This window comes from Cricetulus griseus, chromosome 3, assembly GCF_003668045.3.
Source record: "Cricetulus griseus strain 17A/GY chromosome 3, alternate assembly CriGri-PICRH-1.0, whole genome shotgun sequence".
Classification (NCBI taxonomy): domain Eukaryota; kingdom Metazoa; phylum Chordata; class Mammalia; order Rodentia; family Cricetidae; genus Cricetulus; species Cricetulus griseus.
The window spans coordinates 51,621,396-51,647,214 of NC_048596.1; the positions used below are offsets into that span (position 1 = coordinate 51,621,396).

At 41.3% G+C, this 25,819-nt stretch overlaps 1 protein-coding gene across 1 annotated transcript in view; it reads left to right on the top strand.

The window, feature by feature from the left end:
- Positions 1–10,703: 10,703 nt before the first annotated feature.
- The window catches only part of LOC100759009 (solute carrier family 22 member 19-like), a 31,058-nt gene continuing 15,942 nt past the window's right edge, over positions 10,704–25,819 (top strand). Inside the window, 8 exon segments of the mRNA XM_027408382.2 lie at positions 10,704–10,766; positions 10,768–11,106; positions 13,459–13,562; positions 13,879–13,964; positions 13,967–14,032; positions 14,135–14,312; positions 17,638–17,764; positions 20,664–20,779. Coding sequence (XP_027264183.1) covers positions 10,704–10,766; positions 10,768–11,106; positions 13,459–13,562; positions 13,879–13,964; positions 13,967–14,032; positions 14,135–14,312; positions 17,638–17,764; positions 20,664–20,779 — 1,079 coding nt within the window.

Here is a 25,819-nt window from a genome sequence, read left to right on the forward strand (position 1 = left end):
GCTCTGGATGATAGAAGAGCTATAGAAGAGAGAGCAAAAATTCAGAAAAAAACCATAAAGTTAGTATTTTGGCAAACTTCTATAAATGAGCAAGAACAAAATTAAAAGTACAAATAAATGACATTGTCATTGATAGTTTGGTAGACACAGGTGTGAATGTAACAATAATTTCACCAGAAATTTGGCATCCAAATTGGTCTCTTCAGGAGGTAAATGTTCAGCTTTTGTGGATTGGAATTTTATCTAAGGTAAAATAGAGAATGAGATAGGTCAAATGTATAGGACCAGAAGGACAGAGAGTAAAAGTCAAACCATGTGTTGCTAACATACCAATGAATCTGTGGGTATGTTATAGTGGTATATTATTTATGATCTAATAAAGCCATTGGAGATCAGTTTGCAAAGCCAGCCACACTAGTTAGCTATAGAAACAATGCAATGGTGGCACAACCTTTATTCCCAGGACTCAGGATTAAGAGGTAGATGGATCTCTGTTAGTTCAATGTCACCAAATGCTGCACAAGACTGAATTGAATCAGTCTAAAAGAGTAACAGAGCTCACACCTTTAATCCTAGGACTCATGAGAGGTATTTAAGACAAAAACAGGCTCTCAGAACTGGCATTCATTCGCCAGCCACACTGAAGATAGGAAGGCATAGAGTCTAGCCACATCGAGGAGAGCATAACAACCTGAGTGAATATGAGTTGGGAGCAGTTTGAGGAGTGCCACTTTGGTCTGAGCTGAGGCATAGGTAAGAGCTAGTGGCTGGCTGCTTTGCTTTTCTGATCTTCAGCTTGAAGCTTGAACCCAAATGTCTGTCTCTGGGCCATTTACAGGACATGATTTGTTACAGCAATGAAATACCCAGATTAACATTCATCCCCAATCTTAGAAAAAGAACATAAATTAACGTATGTTTCTGAGAAAAATATTAGAAGGTATTTTAAAGAACAGACCATTCAGATTGAACAAGAACAGGGACCAACAGCTGTTCATCTTTGAAAGGCACCAACGTTTAAAGTGATTGACAGATAAACCTGTATAGGTTGCGCAATGGCCTTTAATAATAGAGCAACTGCAGGCTTTAGAACAGCTGGTACAGGAGCAACTAAATGCTCAGCATGTTGAAGAATTAACCAGCCCTGGAATTCTTCTGTATTTGTTGTTAAACAGAAATTTGGAAAATGGAGAATGGTAACAGATCTAAGAACTGTTAATAAGGTGGTTCCGCCAATGAGCTCTCTATAGTGTAGTACAACTAATGAAAACCTAGAGAAAGATATTGGGGTTAAAGTTGAAGATCAGAGAAGCAAAGCAGCCAGGCACTAGTTCTTACTCTACCAAGGATGAAATAGAGATCCTGTCTTCCCTGTGACTGAAAACTGCATCTCACATGAGACCCTTTGCTTCTTCCTTATGTACCTTTCTAGTACTGGGATTAAAGGCATGAGCTCTGTTTCTCTTTTAGACTGATTCACTTTTTTAAAAAATACTTTATTTATTATGTATACAACATTCTGCTTCCATGTATATCTGCACACCAGAAGAGGGTACCAGATCTCATAATGGATGGTTGTGAGCCACCATGTGGTTGCTGGGAATTAAACTCAGGACTTCTGGAAGAGCAGTCAGTGCTCTTAAGCTCTGAGCCATCTCTCCAGCCCCCTGATTCACTTTTATGTAACTGCCTGGGTGGCCTTGAACTCACAGAGATCCACCTGCCTTTGTCTCCAAGTTCTAGGATTAAAGTTGTGTGCCACCACTGCTCAGCTTCTATGGCTAACTAAGTATGGCTAGCTTTGCATTATGATCTCCAGGAATGCTTTAATAAATCATAAACAATATGTTACCATACTACAGTCTGGAATTCCTTTTCTTTCGCTATTGCCTAAAGGATAGCCTCTTATAGTTATTGATTTAAAATATTGTTCCTTCACTATAACTTTACAAGAGAAAGAAAGAGACAAATTTGCATTCACAGTGCCTACTGATAATAATTCTAAGCCTTCTAAAAGAGATCAATGAATGGCTCTCCAATAGGGAATGTTAAATAGCCCCACCTTGTGCCAATATTTTGTATGGCAGTCATTGGACATAGTGATATATTGCTTATGTTTTATTAAAGCTTACCTGAGGATTCAGAAAGCAAAGTCAGCCACAAGCCATAGAAGCAGGTACACACCTTTAATCCCAGCAGCCAGAGATTAGGAGGTGGTGGTACATACCTTTAATCCTAGGACTCAGGATTAAGAGATAGGTGGATCTCTGTGAGTCCAAGGCCACCCAGATCTACACAAGATTGAATCAGTCTAAATAGAATTACAATTCACACCTTTAATCCCAGGACTCATGGAAGATATATAAGTCAGTATCAGAATTTGTAGATACTTTAGGAAGAATGTTTTAAGAAGTAAAGAAAATTTTACCTTGCTCTCATTTATTATATATAGTGTTCTTCCTGCATATATGCCTATACACCAGAAGAGGGCAACAGATCTCATTATAGATGGTTGTGAGTTACCATGTGGTTGCTAGGAATTGAACTCAGGACCTCTGTAAGAGCAATCAGTGCTCTTAACCTCTGATCCATCTCTTCAGCCCCCCCCCCACTAACTCTTTGTATTGTTTTCTTTGTTTCTACTTTATTGATTTCAGCCCTGAATTTTATTATTTCCAGCTGTCTGCGCCTCCTGGATGAGTTTGCTTCTTTTTGTTCTAGAGTTTTCAGTTGTTCTGTTAATTCACTAGTGTAGGATCTCTCCAGCTTTTTTTATGTAGGGATTTAGTGCTATGAACTTGTAGAATTTTTTTAATGGCATGTGTTCCACTAAATATAATATTAAGTATTAAGTATGACAACTAAATAAACTGTGCACAGATTCTACTCCGAGAATTCATGTGAGAGCTTGTACAGTGATATTCAGGATCTCATAAATGCTTAAAGGGCTTCAAATTATTTCAGTATATATCCAAATTAGAAACTTCCTCATCATTAGAGTGGGAACAACAGAACACATCTCATATGGCAGTAAAAGGTGGAGATGGGCATGGGGAGTTAAGGAAGAGGAGAAGTTAGGTGAAGGTGTTATCAACACTCAGAATATATTTTAAAAGCCCTGTGTTTTAAGTCTATTAAAAACATAAGTTTTAAACAGTGCTATTGAAGGGACCAGCTTCCCTTTCGGCAGCCATAACAGCCGAACACGTGCTTGCCATAAACTTGCCTTGGTCACTTAGAGGTCAGATGCCTGCCTCGTGACAAGGAACCAATCAGAAGTTAGCTGGTGGCGCTATGCTTTACGACCCTGGGTGTGCTTTACGGACAAGCGCACAGCAATGACGCACAAAGTATAGCAACCACCCTGGGAGGGCCTGTGGGCCATAACAACCAGTTGACCAATCAACACAGGGCAAACCCTCCAAGCCTGGAGGCACACCAATCCTGAACCTGTGCATACCCCTAGACACTCCCCTTATGCTGCCCTATAAAGATCTGTGCACAGTGGCTTCCAACTGTCTTTGCTAGCCATCCGCCATGGTGGGTGGGTCAAAGACCCGAGCTAACATGGGGTTAGCTCGTTAAACTACAATATAGCCTCATGCAATTTGCATCAAGCTTTCGCCTCCATTCTGTGACTGGGGTGGCCGCGGTCCTGGGCTAAGATTCTGAAAGCCTGGGCTTTCCGAGGGTCTTACACTATCACAGATACTGTCAAATTGGTTCTGAATGCTCTTTTGCCTTCCTTATCATAAACCATGAGCACATAAGGCCCTAGGAGACAAACTTTACTAATTTTCCACATATTGGATGGAATCAGGCAGAAATTGACTGTGAGAAGAGCTCCATAAATGATTTAGGAAAAGGAGGCAGAAGATGCCATGAGAACCATAAAAAGAGGAGCCCTCTCTGATTTAGAACTACCAGCAAATCCTATGGTCACTAAGGATGTTACCCTTGAGCATAAATTATAATACAGAAAAGTCTACACATGGAGTTTGTACATTATTAGCATCTTCCATCAATTATGGGACATAATAAATAGAACATTTGTAAATACACTGATGGTTTACTCTGCTTTTAAAATTTTGATTTAATTTAATAGTGTTATTTTCTAACAGTTTTGAAATTTTAATACATGAGTACTCTATTATACTACATTTGTACCCCGTCTTCTCCCTCATCCAATTCATGGCTTCTCCCTGTCGCCGGGTCCTGGGCAACCTGGCCCTTTTCCTGCTCCTGACTGCTTTCCTTCTCCCACCCCAGTGGTTTCTCCTCAGCACCCGCCTCTCACTGCTTGCCAGCCCTCTCCTGGGCCTGGACCTTCTCCTTAGGGAACCTTTCCTGGTCTCGGGGCCTCTCTAATCTTCGGGTTTTCTCCCTGCCCGGGGATCGCTTTTCTCCTGGCCCCTGGATCTGTCTTTGATAGGTGGTCACTCCTCACTGACAGCTCAAAGTCTGTCAGAGTTTGCATGGCTACATTGTGCATGCGTGTATGCGTTAAGTGGCTACATAAGGACTCTGCATGCAGAGGCCACTTGTAGCTGGGCCAAGGGCAGCTCCATGACTGCAGTTTCAAGGGCCTCAACTGTTAAGCCTAGTTCTAAACCACTCCCTTTCCCTTTTTTAAACAAGCGCCTCACCCTCCTGTTCTTTTTCTTTCCATTTCTGCTCCTGATTGATCGGTTAACACTTACCTCTGCCTTCTCTCCCTTTCCCAATAAACTCCATGTGGGTTTGTTGAGTTTGGTGGTTTGGGTTTCATCGCCCGAAGCTGCAGCAACGAACAAGTCATCCCTTTCCTTCTCACATTCGTGATGTCTTTTTTAAAAGTTAATTTTTATTTAAATTAAAAACAATCTTATTTTACATACCAATCCCAGTTCCCTCTCCCTACCACCCTCCCCCACCAGCCCCCCCCATTCACTCCTCAGAGAGGGTGAGACCTCCCATGGGGGATTATCAAAGGCTGTTACATCATTTGGGGCAGGACCTGCCCCCCCCCCATGTATCTAGGCTGAGAGAGTATCCCTCCTTAGGGGAGTGGGCTCCCATTCTTGCCCTAGGGATAAATACTGGTTCCACTGCCAGAGGCTCCATATACTACCCAGGCCCCCCCAACTGACACACACATTCAGGGGGCCTTGTTTGGTCCCATGCTGGTTTCCCAGCTGTCAGACTGGGGTCCATGAGCTCCTGCTTGTTCAGGTCAGCTGTTCTTGTGGGTTTCTCCAGCATGGTCTTGACCCCTTTGCTCATCACTCCTCCCTCTCTACATCTGGATTCTAGGAGTTCAGCTTAGTGTTTAGCTGTGGGTATCTGCTTCTGCTTCCAACAGCTACTGGATGAAGGCTCTATGGTGGCATTTAAGGTAGTCATCAATCTCATTATCGGAGAAGGGCATTTAAGGTAGCATCTCGAGTATTGCTTAGATTCTTAGTTGGGGTCATCCTTGTGGATTCCTGGACATTTCCCTAGTGCCAGATTTCTCGTTAAAACCGTAATGGCGCTCTCTATTAAGGTGTCTCTTTCCTTGCTCCTCCTTGTCTATTCTTTCCTTGACTCAATTTTCCTGATCCCTCGTGTTCTACTTCCTGATCCCCTCTCTCCCTTTCTCTTTCTCTGACCTCCCCCCTCCACCTGTGCTCCCAATTTGCTCAGGAGATCTTGTCCCTTTCCCCTTCTCTGGGGGTCATGATGCCTTATTATTATTTTTTTTTTTTTAGTTTTTTTCGAGACAGATAGACAAATAGATAGTCAGACAAATGATTTAGACAGATGACCATGTATACACATATACACACATACTATCAGAACATGATCAGAAGAACAGTGCATGGTGAAAAATGACTTGTGGAACTGTGAGAGTAACTTCAGAAAAAAAAAAAAGGTGCATTTTGTTCTCTGAATTGTTCTTGGATATGATTTTATGCCTCCTGTGTTAAACATTTACATTTCAGTTTATAAGACATGTTTATTCTTGTTGGATATCAGAACACAGCTATAGAACACAATCTGGTTAGAGTATCCTGAATATGGACATGGCTTCTGCCTTGCTTTCTTGCTTTCACAGATATAATCTATTGCACATGCCAGGCATTTGTGTTTAAATTGATCTGTCCTGAGAAAATTCTTGGAAAGAGCTTGGTTAAAATTTAGTATGTGCCTTCTGTTGTTTATTTACATGTTTTTCTGAACTCAAAAAACCTTCCTTGGATCATTGCATTCTTTGTTACATTCATGTGTAAAGCACCCTGGAACTGAAGTGAGGTTGTTTTCAGTGTTAGACTGTAGCCCACCACATTGTTTCAGGCCCTCAGATCCCAGGCTCAGCAGACATCTGAATACTGAAAGGCCAGCACACACAGAAGTTACCAGGTCTACTCAGGGCTGAAGATATGTGTATCTTCAGGGGTGACCTCCCAAAGATTCATCCTTGGAGAAGCCTGATTCTCCCTCTCTCATCAGCCATTGACTGCTACCACTCTGCATCTAGAGCTCAGCTCTGGGATGGCTTACTACATTCATGCTAAAGTGTGAAGTGGTGTTCTCATTACATAGGTGTTGAGTATGCAGCTATATTGTTGAGATATCATGGGCACAGCCTCCCTATCATATGTAGAAGTCACTATCCCACAGCAGATACCCTCATCCTCTGGCTATTATAATTTTCCTTCCCTCTTCCATGATGTTCCCTGAGCTTTCTGTTTAGGGGCTGTGTTGTACATGTATCTATTGTCAAGGTAAGAATATTAAGAAACTTATTTATCAATTCCAGCAATAGAATCAGAGATATCAACACTACATGCTTTCTATCATGTGCAGGCCTTACATTTAACTGGCATGTATGTGTGTACTTTTGTGGCTGTTGGTAAAGGCTCTGAGAATAAAAAGGAGATCATTATAGGAGGAAGAAATGTCTCAGGGTGGAGAGGGTAGCCATATATATTGACATGAGGAAGGAGACCAGCTGAAGGGGCAATGGGACGATGGCAAAGGGAAACCAAACAAAAACATCTTTCAAAATGGTATTATGAAGTCCTGGATTTTGTATGCTAATTTAAAGACCAACATACACAAAAAAAGGTAAGAAAATGCCCTTTATTCATTCTTCAGTTGTGGGGCATCTCGTTTGTTTCTAGTTTCTGGCTATTATGAATAAAGCTGCTATGAACACAGTTGAGTAAGTGTCCTTGTGGTAGGATGGAGCATCCTCTGGGTGTAAGTTCAAGAAAAAACAAACAAACAATGAAATGATTCCTAGTGATTTCTTCTATATTAATAAACTGGTGCCTTGTTCAGTCATCATGAGAGGGGCTACCTCCTGCAGCAGATGGGAGCAGGAGCAGATACCCACAGCCAGACATTATGCAGAGAGAGAGAGGAGAGAGTCAAAATTGGAGGTCTCCACAGGGTCCCTCCCCTAGGAGATAGGGGAACCCCATGGAGGGGGAAGAAAGATTGTGGGAGTAAAAGGGGATGGAGGACACTAGGAGAACATGCCCCACCAAACTAAGCAGGACTCACATGGCTCACAGAGTCTGAAGCAGCAAGCATGGGGCCTGCAGGGATCTTCACCAGGTGCTCTGCATGTAATGTATGGTTGCTAGCTTGGTGTTTTTGTGGGACTCCTAACAATGGGAGCACGTGCACCTCTGAATCTTTTGTCTGATCTTGGAATTTCTCCCTCCTATTTGGTTGCCTTGCCCTGCCTCAATATGAGGTTTTTGCCTTGTCTTATTGTATCTTGTCATGGGCTCTTAGAGGACTGCTCTTTTCTGAGGAGGAATCTGGAACAAAGGAGAGGTGGGTGAGGGGAACTAGAAGGAGTGGAAGGAGGGGAATCTGTGGTCAGGGTGTATTGTATGAGAAAAGAATCTCTTTTCAATAAAAATGTCCTGTTGATAAAAGAAAAAACAATAGAGACAAAGAACAGAGTCAGAACTGTAAAAAGGAATAGGAATGACCACAATCCTTTCTATACTTCTACTACATTTTAGAATTTAAATGTAGTTAACAAACTGGTAAAAATACTAAAAAATACTATCTCCTGAGGATCTTACCTCCACATAGTTCTAAACTTTTGCACCAGATGTTCAATAATAGTGCATTTTAGAAACAGGTAATATGGCCAAAATTGAACTTTGACCTACTTGGTATCATGTCATGACCCAGCTTGTCTCAGCTTTAACCCACGACAGCCATGAGGTTCGACCTGAGTGGGGGTGTGTGGACCTGGAAGCTACCAGCAACCCAACGGCAATAAAGATCAAACACAGGCGTCTTGTCATCTTCAGAGAGCTCTCAGTTCCATGTCGTAGAACTAGAGTCATTTCTTTATTAGCCATCTTTTCTGGTGTTTCTTAACCGTCCTGCCAATACCACGAGGGAATCATCCTCTTTGTCCCTCTCTGCTCTGGCCACTCGCCCCTTAACTCCTAACCTTCTGTCCTCACAAGTTACTCACACCTCTCTCTCCTCCACCCAGGTGCTTAGGCACATACAGATGCAAATAAGAGGCATATTTCCTTGAGGCCATGGTAAACAGTAGTAGCCTTACTGACATTAACAATACAATAGTGGGCCGGAGCTTTCCAGTGCTCCATGTTTAGTGAGACCCAAGGCTGAATCTCAAAATATTCCATAGCAGAAATACTTTGGTCCCCCACAGTATCATAATTGTTGTATCCTTTTTTTCTTCTGCAAGCACAGTTGAATGTGTTGAGAAAAGTTTGTTCTGACCCTGACAGTGAATCTTCAGTTATCTACCTGATCATGATGGGGAATAGCTCATTTACATGCACAAAAATACCAGTAGATGACAGAAGAAATTGTTCATTCTGATATTGTCATAACCATACACAGTCTGAATTCCTGGAGAAAGGAAGACCAGGGCCAGTGCTCAGTCTGAGGTAGAGGAATTTGTACTCTTCATTTCCCAAATGAGAAAATATAGAGTGGAGAAGCTGCACAGAGGTAGACTTCTTTAATGGCTCGTGAAATGAGAAAGGTGATCTACTTGCATGCATTGCTTCATGGTGATTGAAGCCTCTCAACAAATAACACCTTGCATCGCTGATATTTGCCCCGAAAGTGAAGACTGTAGAAAGTGTTTTCATCTTTCTACCAAGTGCCTCAGCTATTTATTCTTCATGGTGACTCTAGGGCTGCTATAAGGAAATCACTAAGGACTATAATTTCACTCAAATATTCTGACATTTAAGACCATAGCTGATGTGCAACATTAGAGAAGTGTATCACAAAAAGAAAAACAGAAACCTAAAGTGTTATGCAAGCTGGGCATTGGTTTTGTTTGAAATAATTTCTCAAGACTCAAGAATAAGGACTGTTGCTAGGAACAATGTCAGAGTTAGGAAGTGATCTCAGAAGTTTGCACATAGTAATTTATATTATTAAAATTGTTCATGTGTGTTTGATCCCCTGGAGGGTGCCTTGAAGTAAAGTAAAGCAGAACTTTCATCACTGCTGAAATTCATGAGTGTAGGGCCCATCACTGTGGGCTCTTTATGAAGCGTACTATATAGTTCTTGTGAGAATAATCCTGGGACTTTCCACCTCACCACAACTGCACCTTAACGACAGCTACCAGGAACTTCTGGTCCTCGTAAGAACTGAAAAATAGCCCTGGGCTGGCATCTGGTGCCCCTCACATTCACCATCCCAGTCTGACCAACTTATTCTGTGCACAAACTATGTCAGAGCCTGAGAAGCCCCCTCCTCTTCTTCAGACCCTTTATTCCCAAAGAAGAGAGGCTGTACTCTGCTATGCACCCTAGTAAGTGCAGACTCCTCTGCTGAGAACAGATTCTGGTCTCTTTCCTGATTTGCTTCTGTACTCTGCACCCAAATTCTAACAGTCCCTAATTTCAGCAAAGCTTGGTGATGAACTCGGTTCCCCTTCTGTTTGCACACATGCATTTAACTCAAATTAGTTTTAGCAGTCCAAATGTTAAATTCTTTTTCACTTCTGTGTACTTCAACATAAACACTGTTGATTTTCTTGAGAGAATGGCCCAAACCAGGGCTGCATTTCTTTTATTTAATTAAATTTTATTTGATTTAACAATGCTCCTGAGCAAATTGGGAACATGGGGGGAGGGGAGAAGGAAGTAGGAGAAAGAGGAAGGGAGAAGAGGAGGGGGGGAAGGAGAACATGAGGGATCAAGAAGATTGAGTCCAAGGATGAACAGAGGAGAGCAAGAAAAGGGATACCTTAACAGAGGGGGCCATTATAGGTTTAAAGAGAAATCTGGCACTTGAGAAATGTCCAGAGATCCACAAGGATGGCCCCAACTAAGAATCTAAGCAATAGTGGAGAGGGTACCTTAAATGCCCTTAACTTTGATTTAATTTCAGAGAGTTTGCCCTCTGTTTTCCAGAGCTGACCGTGGGGTGTTACATAAATTCCTAAGAAGCAAATGTTTAACAGACAAGATTACAGAAGATATTAGAAGAACTTTTTTTTGGATAATTTGTAGAAGACAGGTCCTTTTCTAATGGCAACAACACTACAGATCACAGTTCTGTGACTCTGCTGTTACAAGAGGAGAGGCATATAAGACGATCTCAAGATCAACCCTATTTAGTTTGTTTCTATTAAACGGAACTTTATTTAGAGGTTTATACTTACCTTAGTATAAGCAGTTCTGCTTCCCATTGGAAACAGTCATTCAGCCTCAATGGCCTTTCAGGGACTCTTGAATTCAGTCAAAAGCATGGGGAGATTCCAGATCCTTCAGATGGGTTTTCCTTCTGATCTGCAATAGCATTGTGTTTCCTCACAATTATTTGGAGAACTTTACTGCAGCCATCCCTGGTCACTGCTGCTGGGTCCCCATCCTTGACAATGACACTGTCTCTGACAATGACAGTGGGATCCTGAGCCAAGATGACCTCCTGAGGATCTCCATCCCACTGGACTCCAACCTGAGGCCAGACAAGTGTCGTCGCTTTGTCCAACCACAGTGGCATCTCCTTCATCTGAATGGCACCTTCTCCAATGTGACAGAGCCAGACACAGAGCCCTGTGTTGACGGCTGGGTGTATGACAGGAGCACCCTCATCTCCACCACTGTAACTGAGGTAAGTGACTTCAAAAATACCACTCCCTCAATGAATTCATTGCAACAGTTCAGCAAATAATGTATATGCTCTTGCTTATTCATTGCCTTCTTAAATGCAAGAATCATATTCAATAATTCTAATGACTTCCAATATGAATGGAGGTTTATGTTTCTGATCCTTTCATTCAAGGCATGACCTCAGGTTAAGAAGCAGCAGGTAACAACAGGACCATTTAGCAAAATAACACCCGTAGAGGCCTATCTCCTTCCAAGCCATGGGCTTCTAACTGGTTTTACAATATCATAATTTTCTTCCTCTGTAGCAAGATATAAATCCAATCACAAATGGTTGCTTATTTTATATCACTTACATCACTACTTCAACTATGGCCATTTTGTCTTGCAGATTGGTATTGTAGCATGAGGGTCAAGCACTTGGCAAGGCCATTGATATCTTTTGTCTACCTGCACTCTGTATAGAAACATCTACCACTGTGAAAAACAGCCATTAAGGAGAGTTTTCAGTCTGGTTTGACAGTGATCTCTATGTCCTGCAAAAAAAAAGTGTTGTAATGATAACTCTTTCTGACAGCTGCCTGAGCCCCACTGCCACACTAGGGTCCCCAAACAACACACAGAGTCTTATGTTAGTTACAATGCTGCTGGCCAATGACTAGGATTTCTCATTTGCTAGTTCTGTCCTAAGTATCAACCATAACCATAATCTATATATTTTATAAAGACTTATCGAGGACGCCAGCGGCATGCATCCTCTCTTCACGGGCTCACATGGCGACTCTCCTCTTTACTACATTTCACAGAATCCTCCTTCTCTCCTAGTCCCACCTAACTTGCTTCCCTGTTGGTCAACAGTGCTTTATTTATCAACCAATAAGACAAACATATACACAGAAGGACCTCCCCCATGAGTGTGTGGGCTCTTCAATAGTAGGGTCTTAACATTTAGTTATCTAAAAGCAATGGTAACAGCCTGAGTTGTTTTGGAGGCCGGTGGGGCTTCCCTGACAAATAATTTGTACAATGTTATTACACATGCCTGGCACTAGGATTTCTGCTTAATAGCCCAGAACTTCGGAGATCGGTGTTGTCTACCCATATATTGTATCTTCTTTCAAATTCCTTCTTTTAAATTGTATTTTGAAAATGGCTTACTCAACAACAAATTTCCATGGGGCTTTCAGTACATCCTTCAGGGAGGTGCTGGAGAAAGGGATTGAGCAAGGAATGGGAAGGAGGGAATGATGCAATTATATTTATTTTTGAAATTTTAATAACAATAAAAAGAAGTTGAAAGAGGGGGAAACATCCTTATAAGTGAACTCAATGACAAAGTGGTTACTTACACAAAGACCAGAACAAGGTCAAATCAATCAAAATTCCAGCATAGATGAGAACAGAGCACAGGAGGACCCACTCCTAACTGAGGATGTATTGGGAGCTGATGGTAGCTTTTATTTTTATTTTAGGGGTATAGCTAATCCTAGGTTGTCTGCACTCTAATGTACATATGGGCAACATTAACCAAACAGCAGAATATGAGAAAAAGGAAAAAGACATGAGGTTTGGAGAAGTGTGTATTCAGGCATCTTGGAGGGAGCTGTGCGGGATATAAAGGTTGTATATTAATATAGTGTTTTGTATACATGTATGAGATTTCTAAGAATGAAGTAAATGATAATAAGAAATATATGTAAAAGAATTAATTATTGTGTATAAATTTAGTTTAAGTAAAGTGTCCATGTATTGTGACAAGTCAGCATTATTCAGCTTTGGTTTAAACTTGTACAAAGCCACAGTGATGAGTAGAAATGGAGGCCCACGACAGAGTGTATCTGCAGCACTCGTGAGGCTCAAAATTCAGTACTGGGCACTGCAAAAACTCCCATCAGTTCTCATTCTTTTATAGACCAGAATGTGGGTAATGGCTAGTATTCTACCCATGTGTGGGCCCTGAGTTCCATCAACTGTATTGGCAAAAGTATAAAAGTAAATAGGTAAAACAAACAGTGATCAGGATCTAGCTGAGCTCTACGCAGAGAGGAGTCATGGAGGAGGCTGTGCACTGACACATAGGGTCCAGAGAAAACAATATAAGGATCATGAATTATTGCATTCTAGGGCCAAATTTGAGAACTTAGCATAGTTTGCAAGTCACTAGTATAACCTACATAATTCCAGTAAGACTAGTGGGGACAGATTTACTAAAGCTTTGATTGGATGACAGGAATCAGGTAATAGTGAACAAGGAAGCTGGGGAGGAAGATGAGTTCAGTAGAATTGGAAGCTCATGTCGAAGAATTTTGAACAAATTACACTGACAGGCTGTCATACTGGTTTCCTTCTCTTCCAGTGGGACCTGGTGTGTGGATCTCAGGCACTGGATTCTGTGGCTAAATTTATATTCACCATTGGAACTCTGGTAGGGAATTCCTTAGGTGGCTATTTAACAGACAGGTGAGTATCTGTGCCTTGCAGCTCTCTCTACACTGAGTATTTTCATCAGCTGTAACTCATTCACTCTTTGATCCTAGAGATCATTAAACACAAACAGAATTTTCAGTTAGTATTTAAAAGTCTGTGTGTTGTGTTGATACAGAACTAACATCTTATTAGACATGAAAGAGGTTCAAAAATTAAGAGACGATGTGGCAGGCATGGACTAGAAAGATGACAAAAGTTAACCACAGGGAAATAGACAGAATTCTTACTGACTGTTATTTGTAACAACAACTGCATTGTTTCTCTGATGGAACCTTTGTCTTTTCCCCAGGTTTGGAAGGAAGTTAATCTTCACATATGCTTTACTGCTAATGGCCATCAGTGAGACTTGTGCAGCTTTGGTTCCTACCTTCTTCATCTCTGCTCAGTTCGCTTTCTGGCTGCGGCTTGTAGCTTACTCATATTCACAAATAGTGTTTTGCTAAGTAAGTCAGAGATTTTGATGGATATTCTATGAGTTTTTGTTTTATAGAGGTATGCTTCCCACCTTTGTTTAGGAGTTGAGATTTGATTTTCTTTCCTTTCAGTGGTAGAATGGACAAGCCCTAAATTTCAAGCCTTGGTGATAATACTGGTATCATGTGCTCATGGTTTTGGAAGCCTAATAGTGTCAGGACTGGCATTTGCATTTCAAAACTGGCACCACCTCCAGATGGCAATGTCTGTGCCACTGTTTTTCTTCATTATACCCACAAGGTAGGAGGAGTGCCTCCTCCTCCTCCTCCTCCTCCCCCTCCTCCTCCTCCTTCTTCTTCTTCTTCTTCTGGAGGAATATAGGGATTTTAAAATAATTTTTATTTAAACTAAAAAACAATCTTATTTTACATATCAACCCCAGTTCCCTCTTCCTCCTCCTCCCATGGCCCCCACAACCCGCCCATCCCACCCCCATCTACTCCCCATGGGGGAATCATCAAAATCTGTCATACAATTTGGGGCAGGACCAAGGCCCTCCTGCCGTGTATCTAGGCTGAGAGAGTATCCCTCCTTAGGGAATGGATTCCAAAAGCCCATTCATGCACTAGGGTTCTACTGCCAGAGGTGCCATAGTCTGCTCAGGCCTCCCAGCTGACACCCACATTCAGGGAGCCTGGTTTGATCTTATCCTGGTTCCCTAGCTGTCAGTCTGGGGTCCTTGAGCTCCCACTTGCTCAAGTCAGCTTTTCTGTGTGTTTCCTCAGCATGGTCTTGATGTAGATCTCTGCTTCTGCTTCCAACAGCTGATGGATGAAGGCTCTAGGATGGCATTTAAGGCAGCCATCAATTTTATTACCGAAGAAGGGCATTTAAGGTAGCCTCTCCATTATTGCTTAGATTCTTGGTTGGGGTCATCCTTGTGGATTCCTGGACATTTGCCTAGTGTCAGATTTCTCTGTAAACCTATAATGGCTCCCTCTATTAAGGTATCTCTTTTCTTGCTCTCCTCTATTCTTCCCTCGACTCGATCTTCCTGATCCCTCATATTCTCCTACCCCCTCCTCTCCTCCTCTTTCTTCTACCCCCCTCCCCCTCCCCCTCCCCCTGTGCTCCCAATTTGTTCAGGAGATCTTGTCCCTTTCCCCTTCTCTTAGGGTCCTCCTTGTTTCCTAGCTTCTCTGGGGTTATGTTAATCCTTTGCTCTATGTCTAATATCCACTTATGAGTGAGTACCTACCATGTTTGTATTTCTGTGTCTGGGTTACCTCACTCAGGATGGTTTCTTCTAGTTCCATCCATTTGCATGAGAATTTCAAGATTTCATTGTTTTTTGTTTGTTTGTTTGTTTTGTTTTTTTTTCTGCTGAGTAGTACTCCATTGTGTAAATGTACCACATTTTCTTTATCCATTCTTCAGTTGAGAGGCATCTAGGATGCTTCCTGTAGGGAGCCGTCCCTGCATTCTCCATTACAATGATGGCGCCTGCATCCGGCAGGCACTGAATGTAAACAAGATTATTGCGCAGGCGCTGGGTAATTTTCCATTCCTTGATCTCTGCCTATTCCGTGGCGTCATATGGCCTGATGAGCTGCAGCCAATCATAGGGTGACACGTCCCAGGCGGCGGCTGCCAGCCTTTATTAGGGGACGGGATTCTTGGCTCGGGGTCTCCGCTCTGGTAAGCTTATGCTCTCCTCTCAAGACGCATTAAAAGCTTTACTTCAGAAGGATCCGAATGTCCTGTGTCGTTCTTGCTGGCGAGGCGATTGCGAGGGACAGCTTCCAGATTCTGGCTATTACAAATAATGCTGATATGAACATTGTTGAATAGATGTCCTTGTGGTATTGAAAGACCCCTGCCCCTTAGCCCTTTCTTTCTCAAGTTTGTCTCCTCCTCCTCCTGTCGGCGGCTTCCCTGATCCCCACCCCCGGCGGCCTTCACTTCTCCCGCCACCCGCCGCACGCCCGGCCCGAGAACGAGCACCAGGTGGGCCGGCACGAGAACGAACACCAAGTGAGCCGGCCTGGAGCCCTGCCCCTGAGCCCCCGCCCGATGAGAAACACTCCGTCCCAAGGTCTCCGCCCCCAAGGTCAGCCATCTGGATGCGAAGGGGGGGAATTGAGTCTGTTGTACCAGACACCAGACCTTGAGAATATGCTGATCTGGAATGGCTCTGTGTCTCATTTGAACCATCCAATAGAAATGATTCTGTATTTCGCCTCATTTGAAAGACTCTGTGTTTCACCTCATTTGAATAACTCTGTACTTCGCCTCATTTGAATAACCCTGTATAGCGCCTCATTTACATTGACCAATGGGAATAGCTCTGTACAATGCCTCATTAGAATTATCCAATAGAATCCCTGTTTCTAGCTTGCGCCTTTTTCCCTATATGAGGACCCCTTTCCCTTGGCTCGGCGCGCTTGACCTCACAGAAGCTAAGTCGCCCGGGTACCCGTATCTCCAATAAAGCCTCTTGCGGTTTTGCATCCAAGCTCGTGGTCTCGCTGATTCCTGGGTGCGGGTCTCCTTCTACGAAAGTACCTCTTCGGGGGTCTTTCAGTATGAATGTACATCCTTTGGGTGTATGCCTAAGAGTGTATTGCTGGATCTTGAGGTAGACTGATTTCCATTTTCCTGAGAAACCACCATACTGATTTCCAAAGTGGCTGTACAAGTTGCACTCCCACCAGCAGTGGAGGAGTGGTCCCCTTTCTCCACATCCTCTCCAGCATAAACTGTCATTGGTGTTTTTGATTTTAGCCATTCTGACAGGTGTAAGACGGTATCTCAGCATTGTTTTGATTTTCATTTCTCTGATGGCTAAGGATGTCGAGCATTTTCTTAAGTGTCTTTCAGCCATTTTAGATTCCTCTATTGAGAATTCTCTATTTAGTTCTGTACCCCACTTTTTAATTGGACTTTTTGGTGTTTTGGTGACTAGCTTCTTGAGTTCTTTGTATATTTTGGAAATCAGCCCTCTGTTAGATGTGGGGTTGGTGAAGATCTTTTCCCATTCTGTGGGCTGCCATTTTATCTTGTTGACTGTTTCCTTTGCCTTATAGAAGCTTGTCAGTTTCAGGAGGTCCCATTTATTAATTGTCTATCTCAGTGTCTGTGCTACTGGTGTTATGTTCAGGAAGTGGTCTCCTGTACCAATTCATTCAAGGGTACTTCCCACTTTCTCTTCTAGGAGGTTCAGTGTGGCTGGATTTATGTTGAGGTCGTTGATCCATTTGGACTTAAGTTTTGTGCATGGCCTTAGATATGGATCTATCAGCAATAGTCTGCTTGTCAGAATCCAGTTGTGCCAGCACCATTTGTTGAAGATGATTTCTTTTTTCCAGTGTACAATTTTAGTTTCTTTGTCATTGGCATTAAATTCGGTATCCATATGAGGACAGACCAATGTGGTTAGATATCTACATTCAAGAAGTGCTGGTGCACTCTGTGACTGAATCATTTCCTGTTTTCCTACGCAATGTACCTCATGACTCAAGATCATACACCTTTGTCATAATGGAATGACAGAAGGGTATTAATTAACCTATTCAAGAATAAAATTTAGTATTGAAAATGACCCCTTGAGAATTTGTGACCATGTCTTTTTGAGTATATGGCTGTCAGAATCAGCTCGGTGGCTGATTGTGAATAACAAACCCCAGAAGGGCTTAAAGGAACTTAGAAAAGTTGCTAGCAAGAATGGAATAAAGAACTCTGAAGATGTCCTAACCATGGAGGTGAGCATAATGCAAGCTGGTTGTGACATAAAGGAAATATAAGCCTGACATATGTATCAGTTAGTGCTCAGGATAAAATGTGCCATCATTAAATCATTGCGTGCACTTCTTTCATTCAAAAAGGACTTTGTGAAAAAAGAACATCTTCGATGATGTCTTTTACTTTTAACCTTTTTTAAGGGATATATGTGTTATACATAATGGATTAAGCCTGAAAACTTAAACATGCATATAATGTATTGTTTCATTTATACCTCCCCATTACATTATTATACCCGATGATTCTCATATTCTTCAAAGCTAGTTCTATCAATATTCAGGTCCCCTAGTCTCTCTTTTTGTAGCTTCTTTTTGTGATCTAATATGTTTAATTGAGATTATTTACAGAAGCATGTTGAGGATTTACCTACAGGAACATGGGCAAGTTACATGTGGGTACACAAGTCAAGAAATGTCTATCTCTTCCTTAGCAACCATTACCAGCCCATGTAGCCTCAGGAGAGAGTATGGTTTTATGAGTACCTGCACACAATCAAGGGCTAATTAAAAATAGGTTGTCAAATGGAGATGGGTTTCATGAGGTCTTCCAAAGATGGTATATTGAATGGTATAACTTTGGTCAGGTATCATGCATGTAATCACAGCTAATGATAGTTAAAAGAGTGCAATACCAATGGCCTATCTGTAAGATAGTTTCACACATTTTCAACCAAGTCTTCTCAACCTTTCATCCTGTCCTTCCCATTTTCCATGATATTTCTGTAGCTTTGAAAAAAGGATGATAGAAATATTTCACTTAGAAATGATAAATGAATAGTCACTTATTCTCATTACTTCTACCTGTTTTGAGTCTATAATGACTGACGCCCACTAAATACAAGTTCTTTTATTAAGGCTGAAATGAGCACTAACCTATAGCCATGAACAAAAGTATTTAAAGACTACTTAATTCCTTTCATGTCCACAAGATTCCATTATGAGCTGCAGATGCCAGACGTGGATCTGCAGTATGTAATGTTTTCCATTCTGGGTTTCAGTCTTGCATTGGTTCAGTCATTTGTTATATCCCCTCTCTTCTCTTTTGAAATGGGAATATTTATTCTGTTTCTTAGTGTGCTGGAAGTACATCAATTAGTTCATTATATAAAGGCTTGAGTTATGGAAAGAAAGGCTCTGTTGGCATATTTTATTGATTTTCAAAGTAAAGCAGAATTGGGCAGGTCATTGAGAAAAAAGAGACTCCTTTGAGTTTTAGATGTGACTTGGAATTTGGACTTTCAAATGATTTGTATTTCTCCATAGACTCATTTTCTATCAATCATGGAGACAAGAGGTGGAAGGCTATGGTTGAAAGGTTACGTGTTTGGGTGTCAAGTTGACAAGAATTACAGCTATGATGGTTAATTTTGGTTGTCAGCCTAACAAGATCCTCTAGGAGAAAACCTCCAGACACATGAGGGATGTCTCAGTTTAGGTCAGCCCATGGCCATCCCTCTGTGGGATTATCTTGATTACATTAATTGAGGAGGAAACAGTCATCCTAAAAGAAAGAAAAGCCATCCCTGAGCTTGAGTCTTAGAGCACAGAAACAGGAACCTAGCTCAGCACAGGCATTCATCACCCCCTGTTCTTCACCGAATCACATTTAGTGATATGGTGCAGTCATGAAATTTCCTCTGACAAATAAATTAGTGGACTTCTTTGACTTTAGCCTCACTCAAATTTTCAGAACATGGCCAGAATACTGCCAGAATTTGGTGTTGGTGCTGGTATTGGTAGTGGTGTTCCTCAAAAGAAAAAGCTGAATGTCCATCTCCCAAATTCTCAATGAAGTGTCCATTCCCAACTGAAATCTCATGGAGAAGCCCTTCACTGTTCAGATTTGTATCAGCTTTTCAGTATACTGAACTCCCACAAGAACCATTGTCTCTATCCTGCCTTTGAAAACTCACCCACAATCCACCACTAAATCACAACACATGGTCTACACAATGGTTGGATTTGTCAGACCAACAGCATATTTGGCAGCAATTTGTTTTGTTGGCTACTTTTGCTTTGCTGTCATCAAGATTACTGTTACCAAGATTCATAACAGAAACAACAAAATGGAATAAAATTGATTTTGACTCACAGATTTACAACGTTCAGTTAATCATAGTAAAGAGGCATGGCAATACTGATGCAGGGGTTTGTGATAAAAACTTGTCACATCATGGTGGACCAAGAATCATATCCATAAACAAATGCCACATACTACCTTCAAAGCCCCAGATGAGCTACAGAAGAAAGTAAGGTAAGCTTTATCTCCTAAGAGCTCCTCAGCCTCTGAAACATACAACCAACCAGGCAAACAACATTTCAAGAGTGAACTGCATATTCTTTCAAAAACCAGGACTCCAAAATGGATATAAGAAATTAATATTCTGAGTCTATTTTTACACCGGTGGAGGGAATGACTAAACAATGGAGCACTGATTAAAAAGATGAGATAAAAAGTAATAAAGAAAACACACATACATGCAAGGACAAACATATCAGAGAACCATACTACATTGCCATATCATTCAAATTTATTCTAGTATGAATGGAGCTTAGGAACAGAATCTAAATAACTGTTTACTTCATGTCAACATTCTATAGCCACCTATTGTTGAAAAGGTCCGTTCTCTCTAGAAACAGCACAAGAACTTCAATTCCTTGGTTCATACTTCTTACTGTATGAGTATTAGACTTTCTGTGTCTGTGTTCATCACAAAACAGAACTAGTAGATACTGGTCTGGTATCTGTGTTTCATGAGACAGAACTAGGAGATACTGGTCTGGTATCTGTGAGTGCCCAGTATGCATCAAAGTGCTCATCATTTTGTGAAACTAAAGTTTCTTGGTGCTGTTACTGAAGGTTGTGAGAGCCACCATGAGGGAAGAGGTGGAGGCGGCACGAATGAAACCTACTCTGTGTGACTTGTTCCCCACACCCAAGTTGAGAAGACGCATGTTTCTCCTGTGCCTTTTGAGGTAGGCTTTCCTTGGTGTCTATTAAAACAGTAAAGAGGCTGGGAGGTGGTGGCACATGACTTTAATCCCAGAACTTGGGAGGCAGAAGCAGAAGAATTAATGAGTTCATGGCCAGCTGGGTCTACAGAGCAAGTTCCATGATGGCCAGTGATATACAGAGAATCTCTGTCTCAAATAACAACAACAACAACAACAAAAGTACCCTATAGGCCAGGCAGTGGTGGTGCACGCCTTTGATGCCAGCTCTGTGAGTTCGAGACCAACCTGGTATACAAGAGCTGGTTCCAGGACAGGCTCCAAAGCTAAACAGAGAAACCCTGTCTTGGAAAAACAGAAACAAACAAAAAATGTACACTATAGAAATGTATTTTCTCATTAGCAGAGTTGGGGATAAAAAAATGAAAGATTTCTGTATCTTGAGGTATTTTAAGGGTTTTCAATATATAAACATAGAACAAATTCTACAGTGTGAGGTAATTTTAGAGCACCCTGGCAGGTTCATCAATACAGACTCATGATGAACTTTTATCTGACTATTTCTCTGTTGCCATTTCAAAGGAGATAAAATTTGAGATATAAATTACATGAGTATATATAAATCTCAACAAATAATATACAAAGGTAAAGTTATAACCACAACTTGAAGAAATATCAGGTGGTGGCATGGGAGGAACCAGTCCACTTGCAAATGAAAACTTAGTTTACCCCAAGGGAATCTCACTAGGGAAACAAACCACGCTTAAGGGTAGGCCCCCTTCCTGGCAGTATATGGCCATCACAAGATGAGCTCAATGGCATCTTTGGATCATATTTTGTCAAATAATGTTGTGTTAGGGCTCTCAAAAAATCTTACAGGTCATTTATATGGACATTATAGCTTCCAATACTGTGTTTTAAGGGATTCCTGGATGTTTGAACATTTGTAATTTTGAATCTATATCTGTTTCTTGTGCTTTCCTCTTTCAGTCTTTTTTTCTGGTTGTTTGTTCTTCTTATTCAGACTTGTTTTGGTTTATCTTACCTTAGTTAATTATTCCTTAGATGCCTATTTGTTTCCTAATGAGAGACAGAATGGGTGTGGATCTTCATGAGAGAGAAGGAGGGGACCTCTGGGAGGAGTAGGGTAAGGGGAACTTAAATCAGAATATATTGTATGAGAAAATTATATTTTCTTTTTTATTTAAGAGTCAGGAGGGCATCAGTGAATACTGGACCACCCATATTTATTGTGCACAATCTTTTTATACTCCCATCAAAAGAGGGGGAGAAAGCAAACTACAAAGAACAAGCAAGCAAAATTACTTTCTCAATACCCCAAGCATCAAGTAACTACATCCTGAGTTAAGTATTCTATTGTTCAGGCAGGACATGAAGCAACCATATCCTACACCAAGCATCCTGTTGAGTTCATACCCTTAGGCCAGACATCCTTGTTGTTTCAACTTGGAAGAGCAAAAGCAGGCAAAAACTCTCTGACCTTAAGTCAAAATGGAAAGGAGTGAATTATGTGGGTTCCCACAATTCCTCCTTTTTTTATTATTTTTATAGCACCTGAGCTTCTGTCACAGGATAAACAACTGTGTCTGTCTTAGGTTGTCTTTCTCAACCTGTGGGAGAGAAAGTCTGGGGAGAGAATTCCTTCTGTGCTCAAATCTTTTCTTTTAGGTATTCAAGTGGCTTCATGAAGCCTGCCCACATTCTGGAGGACCAAAGCTGTCAAGTTCTAAGTGATATATGATCTAAGGTGTGGCCTCTGTTGAGCATCTAAATAAAACCAAATAGATGAAGTTTTCTGGGGAGACAATATTTTTTATGTGAACAATTAAAAAAAAAGTCTCTAAGCTGACAATTTTGTTCTTCATCCAATATTGTATAGTATGCTAGGTATTTAGATTATCCATTGCCAGTTCATATTCACTTTTATTCTTCAGAGTCTAGCATCTTACCTTAGTCATTCAGTCAAGTACTAATCAGTAGATTTGATGGCATTGTAGAGGCATTTTTTTAATTTAACTTTTATTTAAATTAAAAACTATCTTATTTTACATACCAATCCTAGTTCCCTCTCCCTCCTGTCCTCCCATGTCCCCCACCAACCCCCTCATCCCATCCCCCATCCACTCCCCAGGGAGGGTGAGGCCTCCCATGGGGGATCGTCAAAGTCTGTCACATCATTAGGACAGAACCTAGGCCTTCCCCCATGTATCTAGGCTGAGAAAGTATCCCTCCATAGAGAATGGGCTCCCATCCCTGCCCTAGGGATAAATACTGGTTTCACTGCCAGAGGCCCCATACACTGCCCAAGGTCCCCAACTGACATGCACATTCAGGGGGACTGGTTCAATATTCAGGTTTCCTAGCTGCCATTCTGGGGTCCCTGAGCTCCCACTTGTTGAAGTCAGTTGTTTCTGTGGGTTTCCCCAGTGTGGTCTTGACCCCTTTGCTCATCACTCTTCCCTCTCTGTAACTGGATTCCAGGAGTTCTGCTCAGTGCTTAGCTGTGAATCTCTGCTTCTGCTTCCATCAGCTACTCGATGAAGGGTTTATGATTGCATTTAAGTTAGTCATCAATCTCATTATAGGGGAAGGACATTTAAGCCTCTCCACAATTGCTTAGATTCTTAGTTAGGGTCATCCTTGGACATTTCCCTAGTGCCAGATTTCTCATTAAGTCCGTAAAGGTTCCCTCTATTAAGGTATCATTTTCCTTGCTTTCCTTCTCTGTTCTTCCCCCAACTTGACCTTCCTCTGATCCCTTATGTTCTACTCCCTCCTCCCCTTCTCTCCTCTTCTTTCTCCCCTTCCATCCCCCTCCCCCATGCTCCCAATTTACTCAGGAGATCTTGTCCCTTTCCCCTTCTTGAGGGATCCATGTATATCTCCCTTAAGGTCCTCCTTGTTTCCTAGCTTCTATAGGGTTGTGGATTATAGGCTGGTTATCCTTTGCTCTATGTCTAATATCCACTTATGAGTGAGTATATACCATGTTTGTATTTGTGTGTCTGGGTTACCTCACTCAGGATGGTTTCTTCTAGTTCCATCCCTTTATCTGTGAATTTCACGATTTCATTGCTTTTTGTTCCTGCTGAGTAGTACTCCATTATATAAATACACCACATTTTCTTTATCCATTCTTCAGTTGAGGGGCTTCTAGTTCCTTTGTTTCTTTCTTAAGTTTCTGTCTGATAGTCCTGTCCAGTGGTGAGAGTGGGGTGTTGAAGTCTCCCACTATATGTGTGTGGGGTTTTATGTGTGATTTAAGTTTTAGTGTAATGTTTCTTTTAAGAATGTGAGTTTCTTTGTATTTGGGGCATAGATGTTCAGAATTGAGACTGCATCTTGATGGATTTTTCCTGTGGCAAGTATGAAATGATCTTCTTCATCTCATTTGATTAATTTTAGTTTGAAGTCTAATTTGTTAGATATTAGGATAGCTACACCAGCTTGTTTTGTGGGTCCATTTGATTGGAAAATCTTTTCCCAACCCTTTACTCTGAGGTAATGTCTGTCTTTGAAGTTGAGGTGTGTTTCTTGTATGCAGCAGAAGGATGGATTCTGTCTTCATATCTATTCTGTTAGCCTGTGTCTTTTTATAGGTGAATTAAGACCATTTATATTAAGAGACATTAATGACCATTGATTGTTGATTTCTGTTATTTTTGAATTTGTTGTCCCCCCCTTTTTGCTTTTGGTAATGTGGGATTGCCTATGTTTTTGTGAGTGTAGTTAACTTCCTTATGTTGGAGTTTTCCTTCTAGTACTTTCTGTGGGGCTGGATTAGTGGATATGTATTATTTAAATCTGGTTTTGTCATGGAATATCTTGTTTTCCCCATCTATAGTGATTGAAAGCTTTGTTTTCTGGGCTAGCATCCATGATCTCTTAGTGTTTTAAAAATATCTGTCTAGGATCTTCTGGCCTTCAGAGTTTCCTTGGAGAAGTCAGGTGTAATTCTGATAGGTTTGCCTTTATACGTTACTTGGCCTTTGTCCTTTGCAGCTCTTAATATTCTTTCTTTATTCTGTGTGTTTGGGGTTTTGGTTATTATGTGGTGAGGGGGCTTTTTTGTGGTCCACTCTATTTGGTGTTCTGTAAGCTTCTTGTACTTTCATTGGCATGTCTTTCTGTCTTTCTTTAGGTTGGGAAAGTTTTCCTTTATGATTTTTGTTGAACATGTTTTCTGCACCTTTGAGGTGGGTTTCTTCACCTTCTTCTATACCTATTATTCTTAGGTTTGGCCTTTTCATGGTGTCCCATATTTCCTGGATATTTTGTGTTAGGGATTTGTTGGACTCAAGATTTTTTTGGGTCGGTAAATCTATTTCTCCTAGTGTATCTTCAACACCTGAGATTCTCTCTTCCATCTCTTGTATTCTGTTGGTTATGCTTGCATCTGTTGTTCCTGCTCATTTACCCAGCTTTTCTAATTCCATAGTTCCCTCAGTTTGTGTTTTCTTTCCTGTCTCTATTTCAGTTTTCAGATCTTGACCTGTTTGAATTGTTTACTTCATCTGTCTGATTGTTTTTTCTTGGCTTTTCTTGCTTTCTTTAAGAGATTTGTTCATTTCTTGCATCTTTTGGTTTGTTTTTCTTTCATTTCTTTAAGGGATTTTCTCATATCCTCTTTGAAGGCCTCTATCATTTTTCTGAAGTTGTTTTTAAGGTCATTATCTTCTGCTTCATCTGCATTTAGGATATTCAGGTCTTGCTGGTGTAGAGTCCCTAGACTCTGGTGACATCATATTGTTTTTTCTGTTGTTGAATGTGTTTTTATATTGTCATCTTCTCATCCATTCTTCCAGCGGGTGCAGGTGGGGTTTCTTCCTCTCCTCCAATGGGTCTCATAATGGGTGCAGGTGTGTCTGAGACACTCCCTTTCTTGGTGGTTGGAGGTGGGACTAGCACAGTGATGTCAGTAGACTGTGGATTTCTTGGATCAATAGGGCTTTCTTTAAGAGATTTGTTGATTTCTTACATTTTTTTTGGTTTGTATTTTCCTCCATTTCTTCCATTTTTTGTCTTTTCTTCCATTTCTTTAAG